This window comes from Ammospiza caudacuta, chromosome 11 (genome assembly GCF_027887145.1).
Source record: "Ammospiza caudacuta isolate bAmmCau1 chromosome 11, bAmmCau1.pri, whole genome shotgun sequence".
Taxonomy (NCBI): domain Eukaryota; kingdom Metazoa; phylum Chordata; class Aves; order Passeriformes; family Passerellidae; genus Ammospiza; species Ammospiza caudacuta.
In genome coordinates this window covers 3,786,902-3,813,978 of record NC_080603.1, presented here as the reverse complement: position 1 = coordinate 3,813,978, position 27,077 = coordinate 3,786,902, and the positions used below count along the sequence as shown (strand labels likewise).

The following is a 27,077-nucleotide window of genomic DNA, read 5'->3' as shown; positions in this document are numbered from 1 at the left end:
TATTTAATTTTTTAAATAAATGTTTGATTTAATTCAAATGAATTCTTATTGCTTGGGTAAGGGGAAACATAGGGTGTGTTTGCAGGTGGATGTGTTTTTGTAAGGACTCATAAGAACTTGAGCAATTATTTTTTAAATGTTGCTGACTTTGCCTAGGTGAGCACTTGCTTCTCCACAGTAAAGAAATTGCAGAGGGCAGGAGAAGCTCCACACTGGAGAATTTTTCAATTTGACTGCTGAGTCTTCTTACCTTTCCTGTCCTTCCTTATAGCAAAGGGTGATTTTCAATCAGTGATTGTCAGAGCAACCTTTTTGGGGTGCTCCTGTCTCTTTCCAGGAGATAAATTTTTCACTGAAAATTTCAATACATGTGGAAGGGAATTAGCCACCCAAATTCCACTGACATTCATCACATCTCTGTCTCTTGAAAACTTTCCACTAGCTTCACCTCTCTGCTTAAGGAAATGCCTTCTCAGGCTACATTTGGTAGGGCAGGGAGCACTTTGGAGTTGTTTCTTTTTTTCCTTACAAAGCAGTTTCAAATGGCTGTGCTAATGTACATATTAAGTCTAATGAGTACAGCTGTCATTTAATCAGACTTTCATGTCTTCTGGGATTCTAGGCAGAGATGGATTCTAGGACAGACTTTGAGCAGGAGATTTTCCCTTCTCCTTGCTCCAAATATGATTTTTTTTTCCCTTGCTTTTTCTTCCCTCACAGTCAACAATGAGAAAATTTGTGCCTGCATTGATACCAACCACTGTATCAAAGCAGAAGAACTCAAATTAGGTGGTAAATTTGACAGAAAGACCTGATGCAGATCCAGGTTACCAGGGAGCTGGGATATTTTTAAGCTGAGATTGTCCAGCATTAAGTTCTCCCTTTTCCAGACCTGGCCATTAAACAGCATTTTCTCTCATTTTAGGGGAGCACCTGCGAATCTGCCCACAGGGCTACACCTGCTGCACCAGCGAGATGGAGGAGAACTTTGCAAACAAAAGCCGAAGTGAATTTGAAGCCATGATGAAAGAGGCTGGTCGCTCTGTGCAGGCCATCCTAACAGCACAGCACAGGAGCTTTGACAGTGAGTAAAACCTGCCTGCTTCCTCTGCTCAGGATCCACTCACTGCTCACTTTTCCAGGCACTGTTGGAGCCAGGAGTTGTGTTTGACACGTTTTTCTCTGCATCTCACTCAACACTTTGTGTGAAGCATTGAGTTGCTGGAATTGTAGGAGTTGTACCTCTGGCAGGGTTTCTGTAAGACCAAGGCATTTTGAGATCTCCATTTCAGAGCAGCCACTGGAGGAGCCTGGCAGACCCTGGTGTGCCTTGGCACTGACACAGCTGGGACAGGCGTGCTGAAATCAGCTCCTGCCACAGCACAGTAGCATTTGGGGCAGTGATGTAAAACCTGGCACTGTGCCTTGAACTGTAAGCTGAACAATATTGCAAAGGTGACTGGATAGGCCTCAGTAGGTGGGGAGAGTTTAAGGAGACATGGATTTTTCTTGTCCTTTCCATGTAGGTTGCAAGTGAAAATAAGGTTAGTATGTATTGGATCCTATAACTGTCAGTTTCATACAAACATCAGGAAATGTTACAGAGCAGGAAAGCTCTTAGAGATTGTGGTACATAAGATGTTGTGGAGAAACATTCTCTCCAAAGTCCAGTATCCCTCCTAACCTAAGCAAAGGCTAAGGATGGCTCTCCTACTTTTATTGTTCCCTGAAAAATCCATTTTGCAGTGCACAGTGAGCCTGGAGGTCTGAAGGCCACTGTAAATAAATGGTTTACTGACAAAATTGAGATGACCTGTGATTCAGCAACTGTATCCATTATCAGATTTTGAAGAAGGTCAGACACTTAGAATCATGGCACTCCTAACTTTATCAAACAGTCATCATCACGGAGTTACCGTGAAAAGGAGTTGGGAAAAGAAGCTGTAATAGCCAGAAAGGTGGAACTGGAAATTCAAGTAGTAAATAATAGATCTAAAGAAGTAAGCCTGACCTTCAGGCTTATAACCAAGATGATGAAGTGCTTTTACACTAAATAGGAAGAAAAGGCAGTGCATCTCTGCAAAAGGCATTGTGTGTGTGGCCAAGGTTGGCCACAGCAAAGGCATTCCTTTATAAGCTCAAAATTAATTGATTTTCACCTGCTTTAAAAGGTGACAATCAGGATTTTTCAAAGAGCCTGACAATGGTGGTTGCTCAGACTGATGTCTGAATGGGACCTGATGTAGCTGCTGCTGAGCACAGTCCCCAAGCTCTGAAATCCAGCCCTCCACAGGGGTTAGTGCTTGGCACCCTCTCTCTCCACTCCCTGTCACTGCACTGGCTGCTGTATCTGCTCTTTATTTTCACCACACCCACTCCAAAGAGCAGAGTTCTGCATCTGACATGTAAGGGAGTGCAAAATTTGATGGAAGTGTTGAGGATTATACTAATAAGCAGAAATTTCCTAGTGGGGAACTGGCTTAGTCTAAGTGTGATGTTTTGGTGGATTAATAATAATAACAGTAGTAAGAGTAACAGTAAGCAAAACAAAGTATATAAAAGGGGGATGCTTGTGTTGTCAGTTAGAGCCATTTGGTTTTATTCCCCAGTATTTTATTTTATTTTGGTTTTATTCCCCAGAATTTTACTAAGATAGAGCTTTATTTCTGTGGTGCATACCCAAGTTTCTTCTAAGTATCAAACAAAGTAAATGTTCAATAAGCCAAGTATTACTTTTACAGACCATAATGCACAGATCATTGGTGTTCTGTAGTGGGAACAACCTCACTTGAGCCCACAGGCCAGGAAGATGTCTCCTGCTCCCATTATACCCTTTTCATGTGCTTAACTACCCTTGTAATCAATGCAGAGTTCATAATTTATGCAAGACATGATTAAAAAAATCATCATATTGTGTCTCAGTTTCAAGCATGATTTTACCTTTAAATAGTACTATTAATTTTTCTTTAGCTACTGCATAAATGGTTTGAAATTGAGGGAGTTCTGGTGATGGGACAATGGGATCACCTCAGCTCCTGAAACAATGCCACAGAAACTGCCCTAGCTTCCAGGAAATGTTATTAATCTCACAGTTAACAACACTTTTTCAGGTAGTGCTGCTTAGAGCTGTTCAATAAAGGAGCTTTTTATGTCACATGGATGAGTTCTAGTCTTGCTGGCACTGGATGCCTGATTTTGTTGGATTTCCTCAGCAGCAGCTTGGAGTGCAGCTTTTGGGGTTTCAGAGGTATCAATGCACAGCTTGTCCTCACATTAGTGATTTCATTTGGCCTTAGGAGGAGGCGGAGAGGCTCCACTGGATGGGGATGTCCAACCCTTTCTCAAAGTATTGTAGCCTGGAGATCAGATTATTCATGTATTCTCTGCTAGCAGGTATGGCACACTGAACTTCAGGCCTGGAGCTGTCTTATTTTTGGATTGATCACAGCAAATCTCGTGCCTGTAATCTCACTGCTGATCATGGCAATCATCTCTACTTGTAAATTCCCCAAGCTCCAGACAGAAAATAGCAAGGCCACAGCAATCTGCCTCTGAAGTAATGTTCTCCATGCCTGTGGTCAACATTTTGCTTTGGAGAGTAATTCATCCTTGCAGGTTGTGGTCTGTAAAGCCCTAAATTGTCAGCACGCCTCTGCTCTGAGCTGCAGCTTTGTGTTGTTGCAAGGAATTACAGAGGCTGTGGTTTCAGTCTCCCTGGCTGCTTTTGGGCAAACATTCTGTGTCCAAGAGCTGAGTGCCCTTTATTTCATACAATAGAGAAAATGCACGTGTGAGAGACAGATGAGATGCAATAGGTGCAGCCCTTTATTCAAAATGAAGTGTGTGGAATAGGATCTACAGTCTGAGTGCTCTCTCTGCACAGCAGAGGACACATGGCTGGAGATGCCCTTCCTCCAGGATCTGCCAGGGCTAAATTTAAACAGCCTATGCTATTGCTTAGCTGCTTACCAGCACATTTGTTGGTTTGCTTTATGTTACTATAGTTAGCAGAATTTGGAGACATCAGTTGCAAGCTCTACATGTGGTCATAGGCTTGCTGTTAACCTTTTAAGTGAAAAGGTAGCATTTTGCTCTACAACCAATTAGCTTTATTAAAAAAAAAAAAAAAAAAAAATGAGCCAAAAGCACAGACCATGAGTGATGGGAGCATATGCTTTTGATAACTCAGTGCTAGGGAGGATGTTGTGGTCAGAGTAGAAGTATTTCATTTAAAGGATTAAAGGCACAAAATCTTTGTTAATTCTGATGGCCCAGGGCTCTTGGTCAGACAGGGAGGGAAATGTAGGTACTTGGGAGCAGGGCCTGTACCAGAGTCCTGCTGTTAGGTTGGTTTTGGTTGACATTTATTTGCCTGAAAAAAACCTATATATAGCCTATATTTAGAAAGAAAAACATGAATAATAAAATTAAAAACAAGCTAGGGGTCTTAATGGGAGCTGGGATACAGCCTCTGTTGAGACTCATCCTAAATACTGTTTTAAAGGTGCTTCCAGCATTGATTGCAGAGTGTGCTTCTTTTCAAACTGGTATCTTGTCAGTGAATGGGGAAATTTCAGTATCTATTATTAAAAAATTAAATACCTTGACAAGGAGCTTTGTCCATGCAGTGGTTCAGGATACAGATGTGAGCTGGCTGTGCCCCGTCTGACAGCTGCAGAACAGGACTGGCTCTTCAGGTGTACTGGGACAGAGTTACAAACATTGCTCAGGTCTGGGGGCGATTCCTGTGGAAAATGAGCTTTTTTTGCTTATTAACAGCTGCATGTCAGTGTTGCTCACAGTCATCAGAATTCTGAGCTCCTGTCCTTCCCAGTACAAATTAAACTCGTACTGCCATACTCTGTTGCAGCAAGGAGCCTGGAAAACCTTCTGGGCTGTTCAGGAAAGGCTCTAGCAGTGATTTGTGGTGCGTGGTCAGAGCAGTCCCTTCCCAAGGCCGGGCAGTCAGGGGTGGCTGCAGAGGGCTGCAAAGAGGGAGCAAGAGCAAGCGGTGCTTGGAGTGACACTGAGGGGCTGCAAGCAGCAAGGAACAAGGCTGTTTTTCTAATCTTTGTGAAAGCTCAGTTGTTGAGAGTATAATCTTTGTCTGTCTCTCCATTTTCTCCCTTTTCCTCCACTTAAATCACTTTTTAATAATGCTGCAATGTTGCGCCAGTCTTTCCTTTTGGTGCACTTAGCAAGCAGTCCCTGTGTGACTGCTGACCTTTAGCTGTGAGCCAGGAAATCTGTCCTTTTAGAATTGTTTCATGTTTTCAGGAAATATCAACAAGCCAAAACAAAAAAACCTTGGCTTTAAGTCCACACTGCACAATCTAAAAATGATTTGTAGCTCTCATAAAATCTGTGATTTTTAAGCTGTGACAATCAAATGCAGATTAAAAATTTTGTGGTTTATATCTGGCTGGTCATTGGAAAGCTGATGCCATGTAAAAGCTTTCTTAATGCTCAGTCTTGGTAGCTGGAAACTGCATATGCAGAAACACAGACCATGCAGATAATTAACATCATTTGAGAGTTAGTTTCAAACAGTTACATATTTCTTATGAAGATTGTTTTAAATGTTACAAGGTGGGAAACGTCCTAGAAGCTGTTACACACTGATGGTTAAAATTTTACAGATTTCTAAAGGTCCCTTGTTTAAAGTTCAACCAAATGTGTCTTTGTCAGAGGAACTGAGTTATATAACCCTCAGTACCTACAGCTGCAGCCCCTAAGAGCACTGTTGGAGAGAGGCATATATAAACATTTTTGTTTTACATTCTTATATACTGTGAATGCTTAAGGAGTCTGATCAGGAGGTTGTGGAGTAAGCCCAGCAGGCAGAGCTCTGTTCTGGACTACAAAATCCAGACCTGAATCTGAATTTTGCTGGCATTTTCTCAGTTGATGGGACCATGGACCAAGCCTGATGACCTGAAATTTTAAAGTATCTGAATTTGGTGGCCCATGCATGAGAGATGCAGGACTTCTCTGTGCAGGAAATGATGGACACAAGACCTGAGCAAGGGTTATCTGGGCCATCAGGGCTGCAGTGCCTGTGTCCCCAGATGTGTTGTCCCAAAATCACTGCTCCACACTTGCCATGTCCTGCTGCCACTGCTCTCGGCCCTGGTTGTTTCCTGGAGGCATCACATGGTTTGGTGAGGTGCTGTCTAAAAGGTACTGTTTATTTAGAAACAGGGAAGAAGTGTTGTGCCTTAAAATGTGCAAATGCTGATGTGATTAGAAATCAGCCCCTTTGTTTCAGAACCTGTGGAAGGGAGCACTTGTGGAGTGAGCAGAATTGCTCCAGCAGTCACGGGCTGCACTCTGTGAGCTGCCTGCTCCCTCTGCCCCTGGCACCAGCACTGGCTGCTCCCTAGGGCCAGGAATTTGAGTTAGGACTTCAAATGTATTGCTTTTGATCCAGAAACCCCTAATTGCCCGTGAACACTCTTTCTTGTGGTGACTCCCCAGGCCAGGGCTCTGCCCTGAAATTGTGGTGTGTGGCTCAGTTGGTGGCCTTGGCCATGGGCTCAGCACTGTGGGAGAGCTCTGACCTCTGCAGCATCCTTGGGCAGATGGGAGGCAGCAGGCTCAGCTGTCCCTCTGCATTTGTGCTGGGGACATGGCATGGCTTCCATAGCTCACCTGAGCTTGGTCTGTCCTAGCATCAATCTTGCATTGGCTGCCTGCTGTCTCCCAACTGAACATCCACTATGAAACAGTGCCTGTGCATGGGCATGTTTTTCCAAATGGAAAAGAATGAGTGGGCCTAGAACATTTCAGCTCCTGAAAAAAAGCTGGTAGAGTCAGGGAGACTGAGTTAGGGGAGGGACTTAAGGACAGGAAGATGTTTGATCATCTTTTTTTAGTGGCGTGACAAAGGAATAGGAGGAAAAGAAACCTGGGAATGAGTCTCTTTCACTGAGCTTTCATCACCTGCACTGCATTTTTGTGACAGGCCAGGGGCAACCTTTTTGGTAAAATTGCACTACTAAAACACCATTGTTTTGTGCCTCTTTCTGCACAGTGCTTGGGCAGCATCATTCAGAAAAAGCCCTTTTGTCCTACAGCTTTACCTCTGGGATGTGTTATCAAAAGGATTTAGAGTCCATCACAGATGATTCCTCTGGCTCCCATCAACTTCCTTGCCTTAGGGTTGATTTGAGGATGATACAGACAAAGAGAGCACCTCCTTTAAGCTGAAATAAAAAAGCAGAGTCTCAGGTGGATCCAGGATAGAGGAACAAATATGGGGGTTCCCTTGGAGGTGTCCATAGGAAAAAGGCAGCAAACAGCCATGCTCACTTCATACATTGTTCCCTGCAAGGAACCACCTTAAAAACAGCCCAGCACAAGACAGGATTGATGCTAGCCAGGCTGTCACTCCCCCACAGTGAGAGTCCAGAGAAAGGAGATGCTTTCATGTGTGGTGCTGAGCATCTCATTTGGTATTTATGGGTTCCTGGAATGGGGTGTGGTGTCTGCAGTGGTGCATTCCTGGGCAGACAAGATTAATCCTGACAGGTCTCTGCCTCGGGGAAGCAAACGTTTAGGCTCACCTGTAACAGCTCCAGCACCTGGAGTTTTCTCTCTCCTTACAGCCACTTCTCCTCACATACAATCTGGAAGGCTCTGCTCTGTGCTGCAGGGTATATTGCAATGTTTGTGCAGCACTTTGCTTAACAGATGGCATAGGCACAATATTTTCTTTTATTGAAAGAAAAGAAAACAAAACTGGAGTGGCTGGGATGAGAGCACTGCACTGGGGTGCCTCATGCAAGGGCCTGCACACCCCAAGAGATGAGCTGCTTCATCCTTGCAAAAGTCAGGTTAGGTGAAAAAGGTACATCAGGCATCTGAGTTTCAGCAGCTGTCACCATGTTCTGTCACACACTCAAAAAATCTGCCTCTGAGTGCTCAGAGAACAGTGAAATGTGCATCTGCTTGGGGGCATAAAGGAAAGCACCTGCTCTTCTGAGATAGGGATAACACAGGCATATTTTGCAAGAAATTAGTGATGCCCAGATAGTAATCTCAGAAGAAGGTGTTGGCAGAGTTTATTTTAACATTCAGGACACAGTGCATGAATCTCTTTGAAAGCCTCTGATTTCCCAGAGCAAGCAGCCAAGCAGGCTAACTTTTATCCCAGGTGCTGGTGTTGCCCCCAGTGGCTGCAGAGCCACACTCCCAGATGGCTGGATGGAAGTCAGGGCAGGGAAGGGGAGATGAGCAGCTGAGCTTTCTCTGCAGAAGAGCCTGAGTCTTGAACCACTTTGTGCTCAGCCATTTTCTACCTGGTTTGCTGGCTTCACATGAAGCAGTTGTCACCCTTCATCTTTCTGATGCCCAGTGTTTCTCCTAAGAGGAAAATAATGGTATTTCCTGGGCTGCTTTTATTGCAAAGAAGTTTAGGTGCTCTGAATCAGCTCTTGAGGGGATATTTTTGCTCCAACTTGATGTTTGACAAGAATTTAGTCTCTGTTCCCAGCCAGATGCTGTGGATATTTGGGAGCATGGGGGGCTCCAGCAACAAGATGCTGTCCCCACCTAGAAATCAGCAAACACAATGAGCTGGGAAATATGCTACTGAAATATGTGGCATGTCCTGACATAGGAGCTTAGTTATTTTGAGTACTTCAAGGTATCTGTTCTCATTTAAGATGATAAAAGTACTTTGTTCTGTCTCACCAGAAGGGCTTGCAGCAAACTGTTGATTCTGCTTTATTAATTATTGCCATTGAAGCAGCCTAGAGCCAAGAAGTGCTGTAACGCACTGCAGGGCATCCTGCCTGTCTGAGCCTCAATCTATGATCCAAGGACTTGGTTTGAAAACAAAAATAAACAGACAAACATCTGGTTTGGAGAAGTGGAGGGAAGAGATGAGTGGGCCCCTCACTTTAGGAGGGACATCGAGTTACTTGAGCGTGTCAAGAGCAGGGCAACGAGACTAATAAGGGGCTTGGAACACAAGCCATACAAAGAGCGACTGAGGGAGCTGGGGTTGTTTAGCCTGGAGAAAAGGAGACTCAGGGGCGACCTCATCGCTCTCTACAACTTCCTGAAGGGTGGCTGTGGTGAGCTGGGGGTCGGTCTCTTTCTCCGGGCGACAACAGATAGAACAAGAGGACACAGTCTCAAGCTGCGTCAAGCGAGATGTAAGTTAGAATTAAAAAGGAAATATTTCACAGAAAGAGTGGTCAGATACTGGAATCATTTACCCAGTGAGGTGGTGGAGTCATCATCCCTTGAAGAATTCAAAAAAAGACTGGATGTAGCACTTGCTGCCATGATCTAGTTGAACAGTTAGAACATCGGCTGGACTTGATGATCTTATAGGTCTCTTCCAGTCTTGAACTTCTGTGATTCTGTGATTCTGTGAAGGTCATAGCATAGGTTTGTGCCAGAGATGGGAACAGAGCTCAAGTCCCTGGGTGTTGACTGAGGTGCAGGAGCACCTCTAGTTCACAAAACAGTGATTCTTTTCTAGTAAGACACCAAAAAACATCATGTCATTCCCTGTCTTACAGGGATATCAACTCTGTTCTCAGCACCCCAGCCTAAGAGGGAGCAGGCACTGCCTCTAAATGCTCTCTGGTCATTGGTATTTGTGTTTTTTCTGTGTAAGGCCCCTTCTGAAGTGGAAGTAATGATCCAAATCATGAGGGAGGTCTGCAAACAGCTTGTCTTAATGGGGGCAAGTGTATAGGAGTTTTTTGGTGTCAGGTAACCTGCTGTGATTAGAGGAGTTGATCTGGGTTTTGGAGTGTAATGTGTGTACCAGTAGTGCCAATAAGAGCTTGAAGGTGATGGCTGCCTATGAAAAACAGTCTGAGAATTGATTGTCTGCAGGGAGACTCAAAGATAATCCTTTTTTGTGATTACAAGAGGCTGAATACCTTCCCTGATGAACATTTCACCTTTGTATTTTCTATAGCTGCTTATGGATGTAAACTGTTCACTTATCCCCCCCCTCCCATCCTTATTTTGTTTTTTCCCTTCAGGCAAATACAGCTTCTTGCATTTAAAAGCACAGTTAAACTGGTGTAATGTGTGCAGAGCTTTTTCCAGTGCCTCACTTCCTGTCCATACAATGTTGGGCTATCTTAATTCTATTTCTCGTATTTTCAGAAATTACCCATGGTAGAGGGAAAGAAAACTCTCATTTTACCCAGCAGTTCATAGCTACTTCTGAAGAAGCCAGATGGTGTTGCATAATTCTCATTAAACCTGTAGACTTGGCCAAGACACCAATGGGCTGAGTTTGTTTCACTGCAAAGAAAAGTAGAAATCAGGAATCCCAGCTTCTCTCAGGCCTGATATTACAAAATGTGAGTGCAGCATCAGGTGCTCTGAGGTGGTGACCCAGGCAGGATTAGCAATGGGTTTTACTTCAGCTTGGTTGGGATCTTTAGGAGAGTGCATGGGAAAAAAGATTGAGGGATTTTAAAGATTTGTCTTTAGTAATACTCCTCCTAATCCACAGCTTTCCCAGCAGGATCTCCCCTTTGCAGGAAGTTGTTTGACATTGCTCAGCAGTGATTCCTGCTGACCAAGGGGTAACATCAGCACGCTCTTCACCCCCAGGCTGGAGAGAAACAGTGAGCTGTTCATTAGTAGAGAAAATAAAAAGGATTCAGTTTTTCTCTCTGAAGCACTTTGTTATTGATTACCCACCTTTGTTTTTGCATGTAGTGCTGGAACTCGTTTTAGTTTGTCTTAGCTCCATCTCCAAGCTGTACATTTTCACTTTAGTCACTATATCTGCCTTTTATTTTTCAAAGCAGTACAGTTAAGATTGTGAATCCATTTAAACTCAGTGGCTTAGAGATGCTGATAAAGGCAGAGGGTTATATAAAGGAATATATATTTATATGTATGTATGTAATAGATGTGTGTATTTCAGTTGTGTTCTTTTGTAGGTGTTGCTGGGAATGAATATTATGGTATTTTTACATGTTGAGAGGTAACAAGCTTGTTAATTGGATGTTGGAATACCACAAATATCTAGTTAAATGTGAATGCTAAATTGTGGGTCTCCAGCTGTTCTTAAACAGAAAGGAAGCTCCAAATGAAGGAGACATCAGATACAAAAAAGAGGAGCAACCTTACTGTGAGTTTGAGGGGGATTCAATTTTTTGGTTTTCACTTCCAGTAGGGTTTATAAAGAAATGCAGCCCATGGTGACTGTCTGTGCTCTGCAGGGTCCCAAGCTGTATGGTAATGATAAAATAAACAAACCCCAGCACTCCCAACCTCCCTCCCAAAACCTGAGCCAGCTGTGAGCTGGGGATCAGCCTGTAGGTTAATCAAGGCTTGGGGAAATATGTTTGTTACAATTTGAGTATAGAGTTTGGATTCAGCTTTTAGTGTTCTGGAGATAATTGAGCAGCTTCCTACAGCCCCAGCAGTAGAGCAATTCCCTTGTAAAATGTAGCCTTGTTTTACTGCTGCTAAAAATGAATCAATTAGTCCTCAAGGAGTAATGAATGCCAATAAAAGTATTGTGTGGCAGCATGTAGTAAACTTCTTGTGGAGGAAATGGCTGGAATTGACTTTTCTGAGAGCAGGATTTCAGCTCTCTTCTGATGCACCCATCCGTGCCTGTGGCTCTGCTCCTGCCCTCCAGGTCATTAAGAAAGGCAAGGGCTTAGGTGGAAATAACCAAGAATAATGGATAGCCTCAATTTGCTGGCCTTGTGCTTTATTTGTGACATCTGAGGGCAAAGTGGAGCATCCTGTTTGTCATGGTGCACTGTAAATAAGGACTTGTCAGTGTCTGCTCTCCAGTTCTGGCTCACAGGTAATAATGAGAGGGGTAGGGTTCCTCCTCCTGCTCTGGTGCTGAGTGCTTAGGCTGGAGCAGGGGCTGATCCTCCTCCTTCCCACCTGCAGGTGAGCAGCAGAGCTGTGCAGTTGGCTGTAGCCATGACAAATACAGCCAGTATTTTACATATCAGCCTGGATTGCTGCAGCTCTGAAAATACACGGCTGAGCTTTGTCCAGCTTGATGAGCCCTTTGAGAGCAACATTACCTTGTTTCTGCAGGATGGCCTCCTGTGCCTTTTGTATCTGCCATGCAGCTCTCAGCCAGGTTGGAGAGGACAAGGCTGAGCTAAGCCAGCCCAGCTTTCCTCTCATCCCCCTTCACTGCAGGTCACAGTGAAGCCCATCCCAGTGGTGCCTCTGCCTTCCTGGTGCTGCCACCACCAGGCCCCTGAACTGCTGCACAGCCCAGCTTCTGTTTGATCATATCAAACACTAATCAGCAGATAAGAAACACTAAATATTTTTATGTTTCCGTACTCCATATCAAGAAAGCCAGAAGGCAAAACACAAGAACTGAGATTTTTTTTTTTTTTTTTTTTTTTTTTTTTTTTTTTTTTAGTTAAATTTGTGCCTCCCTCTCTGGCACAAATAAATTATTGATATTTACTCTTCATGAATGTGATCCTACACTGTTTTTTTCCCTCCCAGGCCCCATGCCTCTTGCAGGACACGAGAGATGATGTCTGCTGAATCATCACCATTCATTAGGTAGCATGGTGCATTATTTACTGTACATCAGCCAAATCCTACACTCAGAAATAATTATTAATTTCCTCATAAGCTAATTAAAGATCATATCATAAAGCATGTGCATCAGGAAGCTGAATTAAGGTTTCAGCAGCAGTTTGAATTTTCTCAGATCCCTCAGTCTGGGGGTGTTTGGCTTTGCAGTAATAAGGCAGCCTTGAGTGGAGTCTTTAAAATCTCATGTAAGGCCCCATTTGCAGCAGGAGGTGCCAGCCTGGCTCCCTCCCTGCCATCACTGCCCACTCCAGCATGCCAGGGCCCAGCAGCTTCTGGGGGAAAGCAAAGCAAGGGCAGCTGGTCCTGTTGTAAAGCACCAACTCCTTTCCCTCATCTCAGCCTCACACACAAGTAATGTTTTTGGCTGATCTTCCCTAACATTCATCTCAAAGCAGATTCCCAGCATGAAAGGTTGGTGTAAGATGTGCCAGGTAGGTTTGTTGTGAGGTGTATAATTACACTGGGAGCTTTTCAGTCTGCTCATCTGGAATTTGCATCGAGTATGATTAGTTAAGTGGAGACCTCTTTATTTGATTACCCCTTTTTTGTTGTTGTCTAAAAGAGAAAATGACACAGTTAGGCAGGAAAAGCTTTAGAGAGGGCTGATCTCTTTATTATATGTTTCTTTGGTGTTTGGCACAGTGTGGTTGAGAGCTTCCAGTTCTATAATAACAGTTATAATGAATGTGCATTGCCAGTGAAATTGTACTTCAAACATCACAGGTGAACTGATACAGACTCAAACTGTTACCTAGGAAGAAAATAGCTTTTCTTTGTTGTTGCCTTTAGACTGAGATAAGCGTTTCAGCTGGAGAAGGAACAAGTACTCTTTTACATTTTTAAAGTTAATGCACAGAAAGTCTTCACTTGATTAGCAGAGGTTCTGCATAGGATGGCTGCTTCATTGCTAAGAGTTTAAGTGAGCTATAAATATATTTTACGCCCTTGTACAAGTTCAGAGGACCATGAAATATAATTAAAAGATTCTGGGCGCTGCACGCATAGGAGCAACATAGGAAATAAACGTTCGACCTTTCTTACCTTTGGTCACCAGTAAGCAATTGCTCTCTGTGCTTCTTGCTGCATTAGTGCTTTGGCTTAAATACAAGATTCATATGCCTACTGAAAATGTTGAGTGAACATTCACAATTCAGTAGTTCTTCTGTCTGGATTTTTCTCTTCTCTGGAAGGTGCAGTGAAAAATGCCAAGCTATTAGAAGCTAACAATTACTTTTAATTATGCAGACCAGCTTTGGGTATGAATGAGAAAGAGATTTGGAGTCTATTGTTATTTCCTTTTATCTCTGAAAACGAAACAAGAAATGCTAATCAAGACATTTTATACAACTGAAGCCCAGTGTGTCTGAAGCAGTTCTGTTCTATTCCTAGCCAAGGGAAACTCCTTGTATATGTATCATACAGAGTAGGATCTGCCTGTGGATTAACATCCCTGAAGATTTACTGGGAAGCTGACTCACCAAACAGACTTCTCTGTAAAACTGAGCCAAGTTTTGACACTGAATAAGTTGATGTAACTGGGTTAGGACATGGCCCAGTGATTTTCAGGTTTCCACTGGGGAATACAGCTGTGACAGACTCATTCTGAAAGAAACCCAGAAAATTAAATACACAGTAACAAATATAAATTTTATCTCTTGGGGCCAAAGGAAATAGAACAAGTCCTCGTCTGCTGTGTGTAAAACAGAGGAAGAAGCCAGTGGCTGTGGAGCTAAGGGAAATGAGTTTGCAGGATCTGATTGTCTGTTATTTGAGTCTGTAGTCACTGAGCTGGGAGCCAGCCTGTTGGACTCAGCCCTGCAGTGCCATAGCTGCATGCCACAGTCTCCTGAGCTCTGTGGGATCATTTTGTTGGCTCATCCCCCGTGCTAGTGGTGCAGGCTCAGAACTGGGAGCCCTTTGGTCTGTGATGCTGCCATCAGTAATGCTCCTGGAGGAGCTGGCAGTGTCTGTGGCAGCAGTTTGAAACACTTTTACTGGAGGTGTCCACAGTGGACTGTCATTAGGCACCTGCTCAGGCATCTTCAAAGGGAAGGGATGAGGCAGCCAGCATGAAAAGCTCCCTGTAAGCCTGCCCTCACCACCCAGATAAGAGCAGCCTCAGGGAGTGTGCCCAGGTGAAGTCAGGGTGGAATGAGTCACCCTGAGAAATCAGCTCATCAAACCCAAGTGCTGAGTGAAGAGCAGAAGTACAGCTGTGGGAATAGATGTCTTTATTAGAGCAGAGGTAAGCCCTGAGCAAGGCTTTCTAAAGAATGGATCTCTGACTTCTCTCTGCAACAGGCAGAGATTGACACCACCAAAAAAAATGCCATTGATACAAACTGGCCTTTTCTCACAGCAGCTCCTTCCCTGGTGTCTCTGCTCTTCATTGCAAGATGAATAGAAGATGAATAGACACACTCCTAGTCCCATGGCCCTTCTTATGGAGTGTAAAGCCTCCCTTGTGTTTAAATAAACATACACATGGCAAGGATCTGACACAGAGACTGTTGAAGTTGCTGGAGGGGCACTTCCATGGCCACTGAAGTGGACCCCATGGGGATATGGTGTAAAACCACCTTGAGACATGGGTGTGGAAAAAGCTGGAGAGGCTGAGTTTTACCAGGCTGTCCCTCCTGAGTGCAAGGACTGAGAATTTTGTTGCTGTGCAGAATCCACATTTGCAGAACAGAAAGAATCTCTGCAGAAGGTGACCTGGCTTGGAAGATGGGGGAAGCTTATCACCAAGAGAATATATAAATAATGGGTAACTTGCATACCCTCCATTGAGGCATGTTCCTGAGCACAGAGGAGGGAGATTTGGGCAGACAGCAGTCAAGAGAAAACAGCCTGATCAGCAGCAGTCATGTCTGAGCATCTTGGGGATAGATTGGGATATAGAGGCAGAGAGGGAACAGGGATGTTTCTTACAACATGAAAAACACATTTGAAGAAGCCAGGAGTGAACACTGTCAGCAGACACAGTTTAGGTTTAGTCTTTTTCCATTAAAAAAAAGTATGATGGGTAATTTTCATTAAAAGGGCTATAAAGATTGGAATCTCTGCTGTCATAAAACTTACAGGTCTCTGTAGTGCAATATATTTTAAAAAGGCAGGCACTTGAGAGAGCAGGTGATGCTACACAAACCACAGACCACAGCAGGGATAAAATACTTCCCAATCATAGCTGAGTGATGGGACACAGCACCTTGACTGCACGCTTCCACCTTGGGAATTGGGCTGTAATATTTGTTGTGCTCTGTACTAGAAGCTTCCCAAGCAACCCAGGAAGGAAGCAGCCACCAACAGCACAGTTAAATCTTTTCAGACCTTTTCTGCAGTCATAGCACTGCAGTAAATCTTGATAATTATTTCACTGGAGTTTTGTCCTCTTTGTATGTAAGGCCAGACATTTATCTGTAGAGTTTCACATTTAGGGTGTTTTGTAGTGATGGTAAACTGAAAATAGAGTACATATTCTCCATAATTCCAGAGAGTCACAATGAACTGAAACAATTTGGAACCTGAAATCAGGTACTGAGTTCTTTTTCTTCCGATAATAGAAATTCACTGTGTCAAGTTAAGCTGATAAAATACTTCCATTTCAGATTGCTGCAAACAGGCAATTTGGACAAGGAAGCAGTTTGAACTCCTATTAGGAAGAGAATTAGTTTTCAGCATGGTCAGATTAGCAAAACCAGTATCTAAGGACCAATTTCTAATTTCTTATTTAAAGTAATTGCTGATGTGCTGAACGAGACCTGTGTTCATACTCTGAGGGACTGCAGTCGTGGCCATGCTAGCATGTTAACAACTAAGGCAAAGTGAACAGTACAAGCCCCAAAACACAATATAATCCTTTATGGAGGCAGTTCTCACCTTTATCCCTAAAGGAGTTCTCGGCTTCATCACTCCCCCCCTCAGTGCACATGGCTGTTGTGTTTCTTATTTATACAGAATCCCCTTTTCACATTCTAGACCACTTCAAGTTTATACAAAAATCCACCTAAAGTATTAATTTGAGACTGGAAATAGATAGTATGGTTTTTCTCAGCTTCCACTTTAGGGAATTTAAGTGGTCAATTTTCAGGCAAAAATCTGTGCCTTTAAAGTAACAAGCATTAAAGACTGTTTTTAAGACGCTGAAAGACATTGAAAATGTTCAGGTAGTTAGCTTTGGATGATTTAATACTTGGCTTAATTTAAATCCTGGAAAGATTGAACTAATGCATATCTTAAGAAGTAATTGCTTTGAGCAAGTGGAAAATATCATCTCTTCTTTATTCAAAGGAGTGTGTCTGTGGCAATTAGAATGGAACATTATTTTGGGCTTACTGTGGACTGCTGAGTGACCATGGAGGAAAAAATCACATCTTCCTGTGGTCACAATTAAAAAAATACCCACTTGTGCTGTCCTGATGAATCTTTGGCCACCAAAGGTCATGGTAGCGTTGCATCAGGAGGCCAAAGTGCTCATGGTGACACCCCCAAGGCAGGAAGGTCAGGAGAGCTGCATGTGTGACCACCCAAAGGTGCCCATGGAATGCCCAGCTTTGACACAGGGAGGTTTGTTTCATTATGAAAATTGTGTACTATTACCTTGTCTTAGACTGGTTTGCTGTTTGCTTTTTTGGGAATTTTGATGCTGGAAATAGACACCCATGTTTGGAAGCAGACTGTGTTTAGACAAATTCCCAGGCGTGGAGGACAGGAGCTACACTGCTCCTGTTGTGCCATGTGGGTAAGTGGCTGATGTGTTTTGTGTGTCTGTTGCTCAGAACAGGGCAGGGACCTGGTGGAGTCCCCCAGGAATGGTGGAAATTTCCTTTGTAAGTGTCCATGCTGGTGAGAAGGGGGTGTACAGACACTGCACACTGCCCAGCCCTCACCTCTGCACTCTCTGCTTTGCAGGAACAAATGCAGAAGAACAGGTGCTTCTGCAGAGCAAAGTCAGGTGCAGAGGGCAATAAAAGTCTGTTTGCTGCTCTGTAGGGAAAGAATCCAGGAGTGCTGAGCTAAATAGGAGATTTGGTCGTTACTCTGGCAGTTTTATGTAGAGCTTTGTGAGAGAAAACTGAGCTGGAGTAAAGCAGAACACACCAAAGTGCTTTGCAGCCTGTGTATGCCAACAGTGCTGAAAGTTTTTCAGTTATTCACAGACAGAGGAGAGCAGGGATGAGGTTTTACCTTACCTAATACCTTCATTGTTGTGCAACATAAGACTAAATCAAAATGGGAAAGCTGGTCCAGAAATGAGCCCCCCAGCCTAGGTAGTGAGACACTTAGGAGTGGTTCCCTGCTTCATTTAAGATGTCCTTTGTGATTTTAGGGACACAGTGGAGGCTCTGAGCCAAAAAAGCCATGGGGCAACTAATCCCATTTATCTCAGTGGCAGGTCCCTAAATATCTGTGATGTTCTGAGCCTGAGACTGTAATAGGACTTTCCCAGCTCCCACAGGTATTACAAAGATAGATAGACCAAGGAGGTGCTCACATCCTTGAGTAACAGCAGCCATGTAAGTGCCTTGAATGCACTTTATTATGCACAGAATGAGTAGGCTAGAGGAAAGATAATGTTATGTGCTGAAAACAATTTGGCTCTATTAAAGAGGAGCATTTGAGAATTAAGCAATACCCTGGAGAAATCATTTTTGTAGACAAATCTTTACCTTGTCTTTCTTCACTCTCATTCCTCTTTATTCCAAAATGAAGTGACTTCCTTTTCAGAAAGCCCTGAACCCAGAAATTAGACTAAGAACTTGCTGCACATAACGAGGGAGATACCAAAGCACATCATCATAACTCTGAGAGGTAATTTCCAGAGCTAGATGGCCCTACATTTGCAAATGTTCATCCATCAAAGCCATTCACTTTCTGCACTTCCCAGGATTTTCTGGGTTACTGGAACTTTGCAGCACAGCAATTGGTTCTACTCTGCCTAATTCCAGGGCAGGGTAACAGAGCTGATGTTCTCCAGTGTCATCCTCAGTGCTCTGCACTCCCACCAGAATCAATGGACATCTGAAGGAGGCTCAGGATGGCCCAAGGTAGGTGCAGTAATGACCATTAAAGGATGTTTCCTAGGCTTTGAAGTGCTTGCAGTGATGGTATTTTGAAATGGATTTCACTCGACATAAGCATGCTGGGAAGATGAAACTGTGAATTGCTAGGAAATACAGCTTTCTATGTGCCTAGCATTTTAAAGTTATTTTGGGTTTAAAAACGACAGATTTACACATTAGGAAGGAAGCTGTACACAGCCAGGCCTCTTTACATAGCAGTGCTTCATGGGACACTTCTCTGTCTTGTTTCCATGTACTCTGAGAAGTGATAAAATGAAGAAGACATTTATTTAACATTAATTCTGGAAACAAAACAAGGACACTTTAGTATTTTCATGTACATTTACTTTTTGGGCTCTTCAGACTGATGGAAATTCTATACAGTCCTATTGCACTATTGCCTTATAGAATGGAATTTTATGCAAAGATTTGCAAAGCTCCCACACCACAGGCTATATAGACTTTTTCTTAATAGATGCAGAAATCAAGCCACAGTGAAGGTGTCAAAAAATAGCCCTTGAAATATTTACTCTTCCAGCTTCGAAAGTAATAACATTTCTACTGCTGCTAAGCCCAAGCCTGGCAAATATTTTCCTGTCATTAAAATAAGCATTTCCCAATGCTATTTCCTTCCTGTCACAGTGAGTATTGGGCTATAATTCTCCCTGCTGCTGCTTTGCTCTGCTCTGGGAGCGGGTGGAGGAGTCTAGACGGGACGTGGCTTTGAAGGCACACCCTCAGCCCCACTGTCCTGGGAGTGGATGGGTTTGCTCAGTGCTGGTATCCCTTTCCCTGCTCATTTCAGGTTACATAGCTTTGCTTTTAGAAATAGGCTCTTGGAGCCAGCGAGAATAGTTGTGTGCTTGAGGCAAACAAGATTTAACTTTAAAAGAAAATAATAGCAAATAGAGGGGTTCAAATGGATGGCTGGGTGGATGGAAGTACTGAGAAGGACCTGCAGCAATTAGTTGCTCACAGATTAGAAATTTTATCCTCTGCAGCCCTCATTGTAATCCCATTTCTTCTTTCACATATTTCAGGAGAGGTACCATTTAGTTTACATTAGCATGAATGATGAGTGCTAATCTGAGATGACAGAGCAATTTAAAACTGGCAGGAAGTTGCTGAGGTAATATCTAAAATATGAAATGTCTCATTCATTAGGAGAGGTGAAGATGAGGAGCTTAACTGCACCCTCCCTCAAACTGGTTTTATGCCAAGGCTGTAGAGCTGACTTCAGTTCAGATTAGAGTCAAGGTCCAAATATCACCTTCTTCACAGTAGCTCAGCAAGGTGGGTATAGAACCAAGTGCTGTATATACATGTCAGTAAAAATCAAGCAAAAAATGTTAATAGGGACTTCAGCCTTTCTTTTCCTAGTGACAGGTAGGATAATTTAGAGTGGTCCAAGAAAAATTAGTTCTCTTAAGCAAGGCAGTGTGCTTGCTGTCTTCAGAGAAAAGGAATGACAGCTGTCCTTCTCCTTGAAAGCACAAGTGACACTGTGGCACAGCTGGCATAATTCAGATTTTTAGGAGGATGTGCAACTTTTTTCATTACAGGCTCCACTAAATGATCTTGGCCAGAAATGTATGACCAGATGGCATTAGAGCTGCTTTTCCTGTAAGATTACAAAGTGCCACTGTTCACAATCTCAGCAGCTGAGAGATTATAAATCGCTAGTGCAGGCGGTCATTGCTTTTTCAAGCTCATTTTCTCGGTGCATGGGGAGTCTTTAGGTTTTTTGTCATCACACCTTCAACTTAAATATGTCAGGCTTTATTAGTTGCCTGGTTTGGCTCTCAACCCCCACCTTTTCTTTGTTGTGAAATTGGTGTGATGCTGTATCCTCATCCTTTACTCTTTCTTGTGCCACATCTGTGGTCTTTGTCCACGTTGGCAATGGTCCCTGTCCTCAGGGTGCTCTTCTGATCTGGGTGTTGGCTTGAGTGAGTGTGTTTGACACCTGAGAAACAGGCTGTGGTGTTCCTGTGGGACACACATGCTGCTGAAAGGGTAGAAGTGCATTTCTTGCTGTTTTCTTCTGGTCTTTGTCCATCTTGGGCGCTAGGGCTGTCAAAGGAACAGTAACTGCTCTGGAGCCAGGAGGTGAGTGAGTGGGATTGGGGAGCGTGCTGGGTGAGAGGAAGGGATGCTCACTAACCCTGGCAGTTTGTGGGCAAGGAAAGCAGCATTGGGGAGTGAACCTTACTGAACAGTATTCTTCACATCATCTTTGATATCAGCTGCTGTTTTAGTAGGGATATCTATCAAATGAGCCCAGTCTACAACGATCCGTAAGATGTGGATCTTTGTTAGACCATGGAAGGCAGTGGTGAAAAAACTTTACTATTGTAGACTCCCAGCAATGTCCATTTTTTGAAAGTCAGCTCCAGAAGTGTAGCATGATCCTAGAGACTCAAAGAACCTCATTGGCTGAGTGAAGGAGGATCTGTGGATGCAACCTGTCTGTTTGGAGGGACGCCCACTGTCCCTCTGCTCTTCCACTGGCATTCCAAATGACATTTGAAATTTTTTATGGTGGGTGATACAATTAGTTTGTCTTACAGGTTTAAGAGCATCAGTATTTTGCAAGTGCAATGTTTGAAAATATCTGCCTCTGCTGGAATCCTTTGAAATGGAAACGATAAAACACTTTGGTGCTGGTCCACTAACCTCTTTTTAGGTACAGAACTCACTAAGTCTTAAGAAAATGGTTTTAGAGGATCTGAAATAAGTTTCTCATTAAGCATTCCAAAGAATGCTTTTCAGATATGTATTAAAAGACATCCTCTATCTATATACACATTTATTTATTGCCTGTAATTTTCTCTGCACCGTAACTCTGCTTGCACGGTGCAGCTGGGCATAAATCTCATTTTTAGGAGCACTGCTCATGTTATGTTTCTTGACTTTCTATAATAGCAAGAAATGGGATGCTTTGAGATAATCTAAACAAAGCTTTGTGCAATATAACAACATCTAGAGGCATGACAAAGGGATCTTTAAGGCTGGGGAACCTAATGACTGAAGGCTGGTGGTCACTGTGATGTGAAGGTGACCTGAGCTGGAAATCAGTTGCAGTTGTTGGTGCTCCAGAGCAAGGTGCAAGGCTCATAGTGTGAAAGAGGATCAGCTTGGCCAGCATTCAGGGGAAGGTGCTGTCCTGTCCAGCCCATGCTGCCTCTCCTTAACCCCTGTGGTATCCAGGGAAGAACAGGCTGGGTGGAGGAACAGCTCACCAAGGAGGGAGGAGGACAGTGAGAACAGCCTCTGGAGCCTGGCAGAGGCAGGGTGGGCAGGGATGTTGTAGAGGGGTGTCAGAATCTGTTCAGAGGTGGATCCAGGAAACCAGCAAGAGGGATTGACTCCAGTCACAGCACTGCTGAGCACGTAGGTACTGCAGGGTTAGCACTATTGCATTATTATTGTTATTGTTGTTGTTGCTATTATTACTGCTATTATTTATTGCTCTGAGCACTGCTGAGCAGTAACACACTGTACTGTGTTCTGGGCAAGAGGGGAATGCCAGACTCTGAGGGGATCTGGCCCCTGTCTTCACCCATGCTGGCTCTGTGTATGACCTAAGGCAGATTTTAAGCAGAGAGAAGAAAAGCAGCCTTTAAATTTGCAAACAGTGATTAATTCTAGCTGTATTTGAACTGATTATGGATGGAGAAGGAATCAAAGCTGGGATTAGAGGCTTAGCAAGCATGAGCACATCCTTGGGCAGCTACTGCTCTCTTACAACTCTGTAGCACATGAATGTCAGTGTGCTGGTGTAATGCCCTTGTCCCAGGGAACCTGCAGAGTCCCAGTGGCTGCACCCAGCAAAAAATCATCTTGGTGCTCTGTGGCTGCTGGAATCAGACTTGTTTATTTCCTAGTAAGATTCTGTGTTACATTTTATTATCCTCACCAGGTAAGGCTGATATTTGCCTGCTGTTGAATGTGAAGGATCGTAATTTCATGCATAGGTGAAATTTCAAAAGGCTAGAAAGGTTCCTTGACAAGGTGACATTTCTTGGCTGTGCCTGTAGTCCTGGGCCTGCTGTATCTTTGCAGTAATATTTCTTGCATTACCTTTAGAGCTGATCTCTCCAATATTAACTTGGAAAGGTTGTGGCCTCTTTCTCCTGGACTCTCAGTGCCTCTTTCTATTCCAGTGCTGAGCTACTGACAAATCACCAGGACAGGCAAGGTCTGTCTCTCAGGACATACCTTGGAGCCCATGTTACTGAAATGCTGTGGCACTGCTGCCTGGCCAGGGCCATGTGGCTACTGTGTCAGAAAGCACACAAGCCACTTTTTGGGGACACATTTCTGGGTTTGGCACATGGGCATTAGTTGTTTCCCAACCCAGTATTTGTTGGGGTATAGAGGTTTCCAGGCTTCATTTGCCTCCTACTCTCATCTTAAGAAAATTAACAATTGTCACATTGGTCTTTGTTCTTTGCAAATAGCTCTTTATCAGAAAAGTATTAATAAAAACTTAAAAAGAAGTTTGCTTTGTCAGGTACTTGCCAATAAATGTTGTGTATTTATTTTTACATTTGAAGAATATTAGCACTCAGTGTTTCTTTGTACAGCATCTCTCTGAAGTTGGCCTGAACATCTTAAAACATTACTTAAATAGGATCAAGAATCTTGAAAATAAGATTTGTTTTAAGCTTTCTATTGTTGCCTCTCATACCCTAGCATGTCTGTTTTTCAAGCATCACTTTATAATCTGCACTAAGCCCTAAAGGATGCTTAGTTGTTATGGTTTGACTTAATATAATCTAAAAATGGCTAGCAATAAATCCAATCATTTCCATGTAAAGGAAACATGGGATTGGACTGGTGGAACAATTATACCTCACTCAGGGGAAGAGCCAATAAATCCAATATATTTGTTCAACTCCAAAATATCCACCTTAATTTGGTGCAAAGGGGGAAATTAAAAAGCACAAGCCTATATTTTGAAGTACAGTACAACAGTCGTGGGAACCATGTCTTGCATTTCTGAGAGTGGGGAAGGCTGAGAGGAGTGGGATTTGATGTGATTAATGCTGTCCCAGGGATGGGGAAAGCTGAAAGGAAGACAGAGCTGTCTCCTGAAGGCTGTTGATCTCTGCTCTGGGCTCCTGGCCAGACTGGCTGTCCGCTGAAATGACTGTAATTTCCTGAATTACACAGAGCCAAACTTCCATTTTTGAAAAGGACAAATTGGGCCATAGGACAATCACTTGTCTTTACAGCTCATGACAAAGTGCTCCCAACTTAGAGGTTGGCCTCACCTTTCCTTGATTTTATAGAGCTCTTATTGGCAAGTACTAGTCTTGTTATGGTTTAATCAATATTAATCTCAGTTGGAAGGATACTTCTGGTTGCTAATTGAGATCAGGTTCAATTCCATCTCGTCATATTTGCTGTATAATTATTATATGCTTTACATCATGTCAAAAGAGCCCTGGCTAATAGCATTGGTATGACATTCCCATATGCCAGCACAATGTACAGCACAGAAAAAGCTTCCATGAGCTTGTTGCTGTCTCTGCTCAGGGTATAATTCTCTGAAGTTCTCCAAACTGTGGAAAGGTTCACAAAACCTAGCAGCAGCTCTCCTGCTTCTGTTCAGCACATGTTGATCCTCTCTCATTTATAGTTTAGTCCTTCCAACACTTAAACATGATGATATGGCTGGATATTTCTGGAATGTGTTAAAATAAATTACACCCTTTTCGGTGTGTTTCCCTTGACTGAGAAAGAATTTGTTGTTAGGAGGAAAGATCAGTGACCAACAACACCTCTAAAATGCCTGTGATGGGAGAGATGTGAGCAATAATACCCATGTGAAACCATTTTTTCTGTCCTTTGAGAAAGGCAGGTCCCAGTGGGGAATGCACTGAGCAGCACACACAGCAGAGATCACCCACTCCCCACTGACCATCTGTGTATCCCAGGCCATTTGATTGTGCACAGGTGGTAAATTCTAAAGAATTTTGGCGTGTCAGGAGCATCTGTTCCCTGGGCTGCACACACACTGCAGGACTCGCTCCCCTGTCCCCATGCTGTCCCAGCTCTGGCCCTGCAGCATTTCTCAGGATTGCTGCCTTTGTGCAGATGGCTCCAAGCCCTTCCCTTGCTGTGGAATCAGGAGCACACAGTAGAAGTGGCTGTGCTGGCAGGTCTGGGCACCCACAGGCAGCTGCAGGAAGCCCAGCTGGAAAGGCTGTCCCCAGGAAAGCACAGCTCTGTGTCTTTGTGACATGGGTTGCTTGGAAGTGCACTAGACTGATTAAACTCCCGTTCCTGGCAGCAGTTCCTGATGTTAGTGGGATCACTTCAGCCTCTGGAGATCAGGACCAAGCCTGGGAACGGGACATGGGATGGGAGGAGTGGGTGGGGATGGTTTCTATACTGGGATCAATGCCCTTGATGGAAGTGTGCAGTGTTCCCATAGGAAAGGGAGTCAGGTCTGGGAACTATAGGAGTTGGTGAAAAAAATAACCATTCCTTCCATTCCTGCTCAGTGTCCCACACTGACAGTGAATGGCTTGTACAGATTTAAAAAAAATGTGGGCAAACATCAGTGCACTGAAAGGTTTCAGTGAGAATTGGAACATTTTGACAAGAGTGTGATTTGTTCCCCTCTTTGGCACAGCTGCCTAACTGTGATTGTGCCAAATGCCAAATGTGGCCTCTGCCAGGTTGGCTCCAGCCAAAATGGGTGAAAGTGACCCAAAAAAGGGAGCAGAACTTCTCATCCCTGCAGAGCTGGGTGCAGCAGGAGGTGTGCAGGAGCCTGTGGCCGTGGTGGGTGGATCAGGGTGTGAGTGCCAGGGCTGGGCAGCAGCTGGGGCAGCTTTTGGGAGAGAGAGCCACGGGCAGTGCTGCTGGGCTTGGGTTTGATGTTCAAGGATCTCCTGGGGAACCTGCACAGCAATCTGGCCACAGTTTGGGGATGTACATGGGTATTTTTAGAGTTTATATTGCAACATGTGCAAATTTATTAGAGCTTGTTAATTAAAATCACTGTGGTGAGTGCTCGTTACTATATCTGACCAAAAAGCTTGCACAGACAGTTAAAAGAAAAACCACCAACCCCACGTTAGAATAAATAAGGGTTACAACTAAAATGGGGTATCTAAAAATAGTCACACTGCAAATGAATTTAGGCCTTTATGTGGTGCAGTTGCTGCTTTTTCCTGCCTGTCATTTTATGAGTTTCTTTAAAGATTTTCTGGTTCCTTCTTTGTCGTATATATTTTTTTAATTCATATGTCCAGAATCCATTTTTATTTCCGTGCTATTGATCCAGATGTACAGCACACAGCATTGATTTCTGCTTGTATGTAATACATACACATTACCAATGGCATCCACCTCTGGCAATAGTGAGATCCTGGCCAACTGTGGCCTGCAGAAGGATAGGAGTGATTTTCTGGGATCAAATCTAGGTGTAGCAAGGACTGCAGAGTGTGGAGTGAGATTTAGCTCTGCAATGTGCAGGATTTTGAGAGTATCACAGCCAATTTCTAAGTAGATCTGCATGATAAACAAAAGAGGGTGGTAAATTTAAACTGTGAAGAATAAGGAAGAGAATGTAAACGGATTAGAGCATCGGGACAAAGAAATGGCATTGCAGAAGAAGCTTAGAAAACTGAAGAGGGTGTAAAGAGGCCAGAGGATCCTCCCTCCAGCATCCTCCCAGCCCTTGAGTGTTTCTGTGCTCTTGGTTCTTTTCTGCAGCAAGGCATGAGGAGTTTTTAAGATGAGATCCAGACTTCATTGCTCCAGCACAACTGATGGCCAGACTAAGAGGCAAGGGAGAGATTTTCTTTTCTGTGTGGTTGGACTGGACTCGCCCTTCCTGTGGTGGGGATTTCAGTTGTAGCTTGTAGAGCAGGCTGGTTTTACCCTCACAATTAATAACTGTGGCTTAATCCTCTTTACCTTCTTGTTACTGATTATTGACACTACTTTTTTTCTGTCAAAAGAGCTGTTTGGAGACAATTCCCTGTGTAGGTTTGACAGGCTGCTCCTAAGTTACCATCTTCCTATACTTCTTTACAAGTCAAACCTCAGGTCAGACAGGGCGCTGGCATCAGGCTGGCAGAGCTGCAGCTGCTCATTTACCTTCTTCAGAATTTGTACAACATTCACAGTTTTCTTCATCTGAAATTTGTCCAGTGCTTTATGGGTTACTAAAAGTAACCATAAAAGTTACAGCAGTTTTAGCACTTGCAGATACTGAGTAGCTGAAGGGTTTGGATTTTTTAAATGTGCTATTTCAGTTGTTACTGCTTTACTGCTGGAATGAGAAATTTGGTCATCACCCTGTGATAACACTGCATTCATCTGAATTTTTTCTAAATAGTGAGGAAATATAATTATTCTCCCCCTTGTGTTATCTTTGGCAAGTCTGCTAGTTCTGCAGAGAAATAGCTCCATGTA

General features: G+C 43.5%; 1 protein-coding gene across 1 annotated transcript in view; it reads left to right on the top strand.

Annotated features, from left to right (window-relative positions):
* The window catches only part of GPC1 (glypican 1), a 209,843-nt gene that overhangs the window by 104,946 nt on the left and 77,820 nt on the right, over positions 1-27,077 (top strand). The window contains exon 2 of the mRNA XM_058811942.1: positions 926-1,084. Within this exon, the coding sequence (XP_058667925.1) occupies positions 926-1,084 (159 nt within the window). The remainder of the gene's footprint in view (positions 1-925; positions 1,085-27,077) is intronic.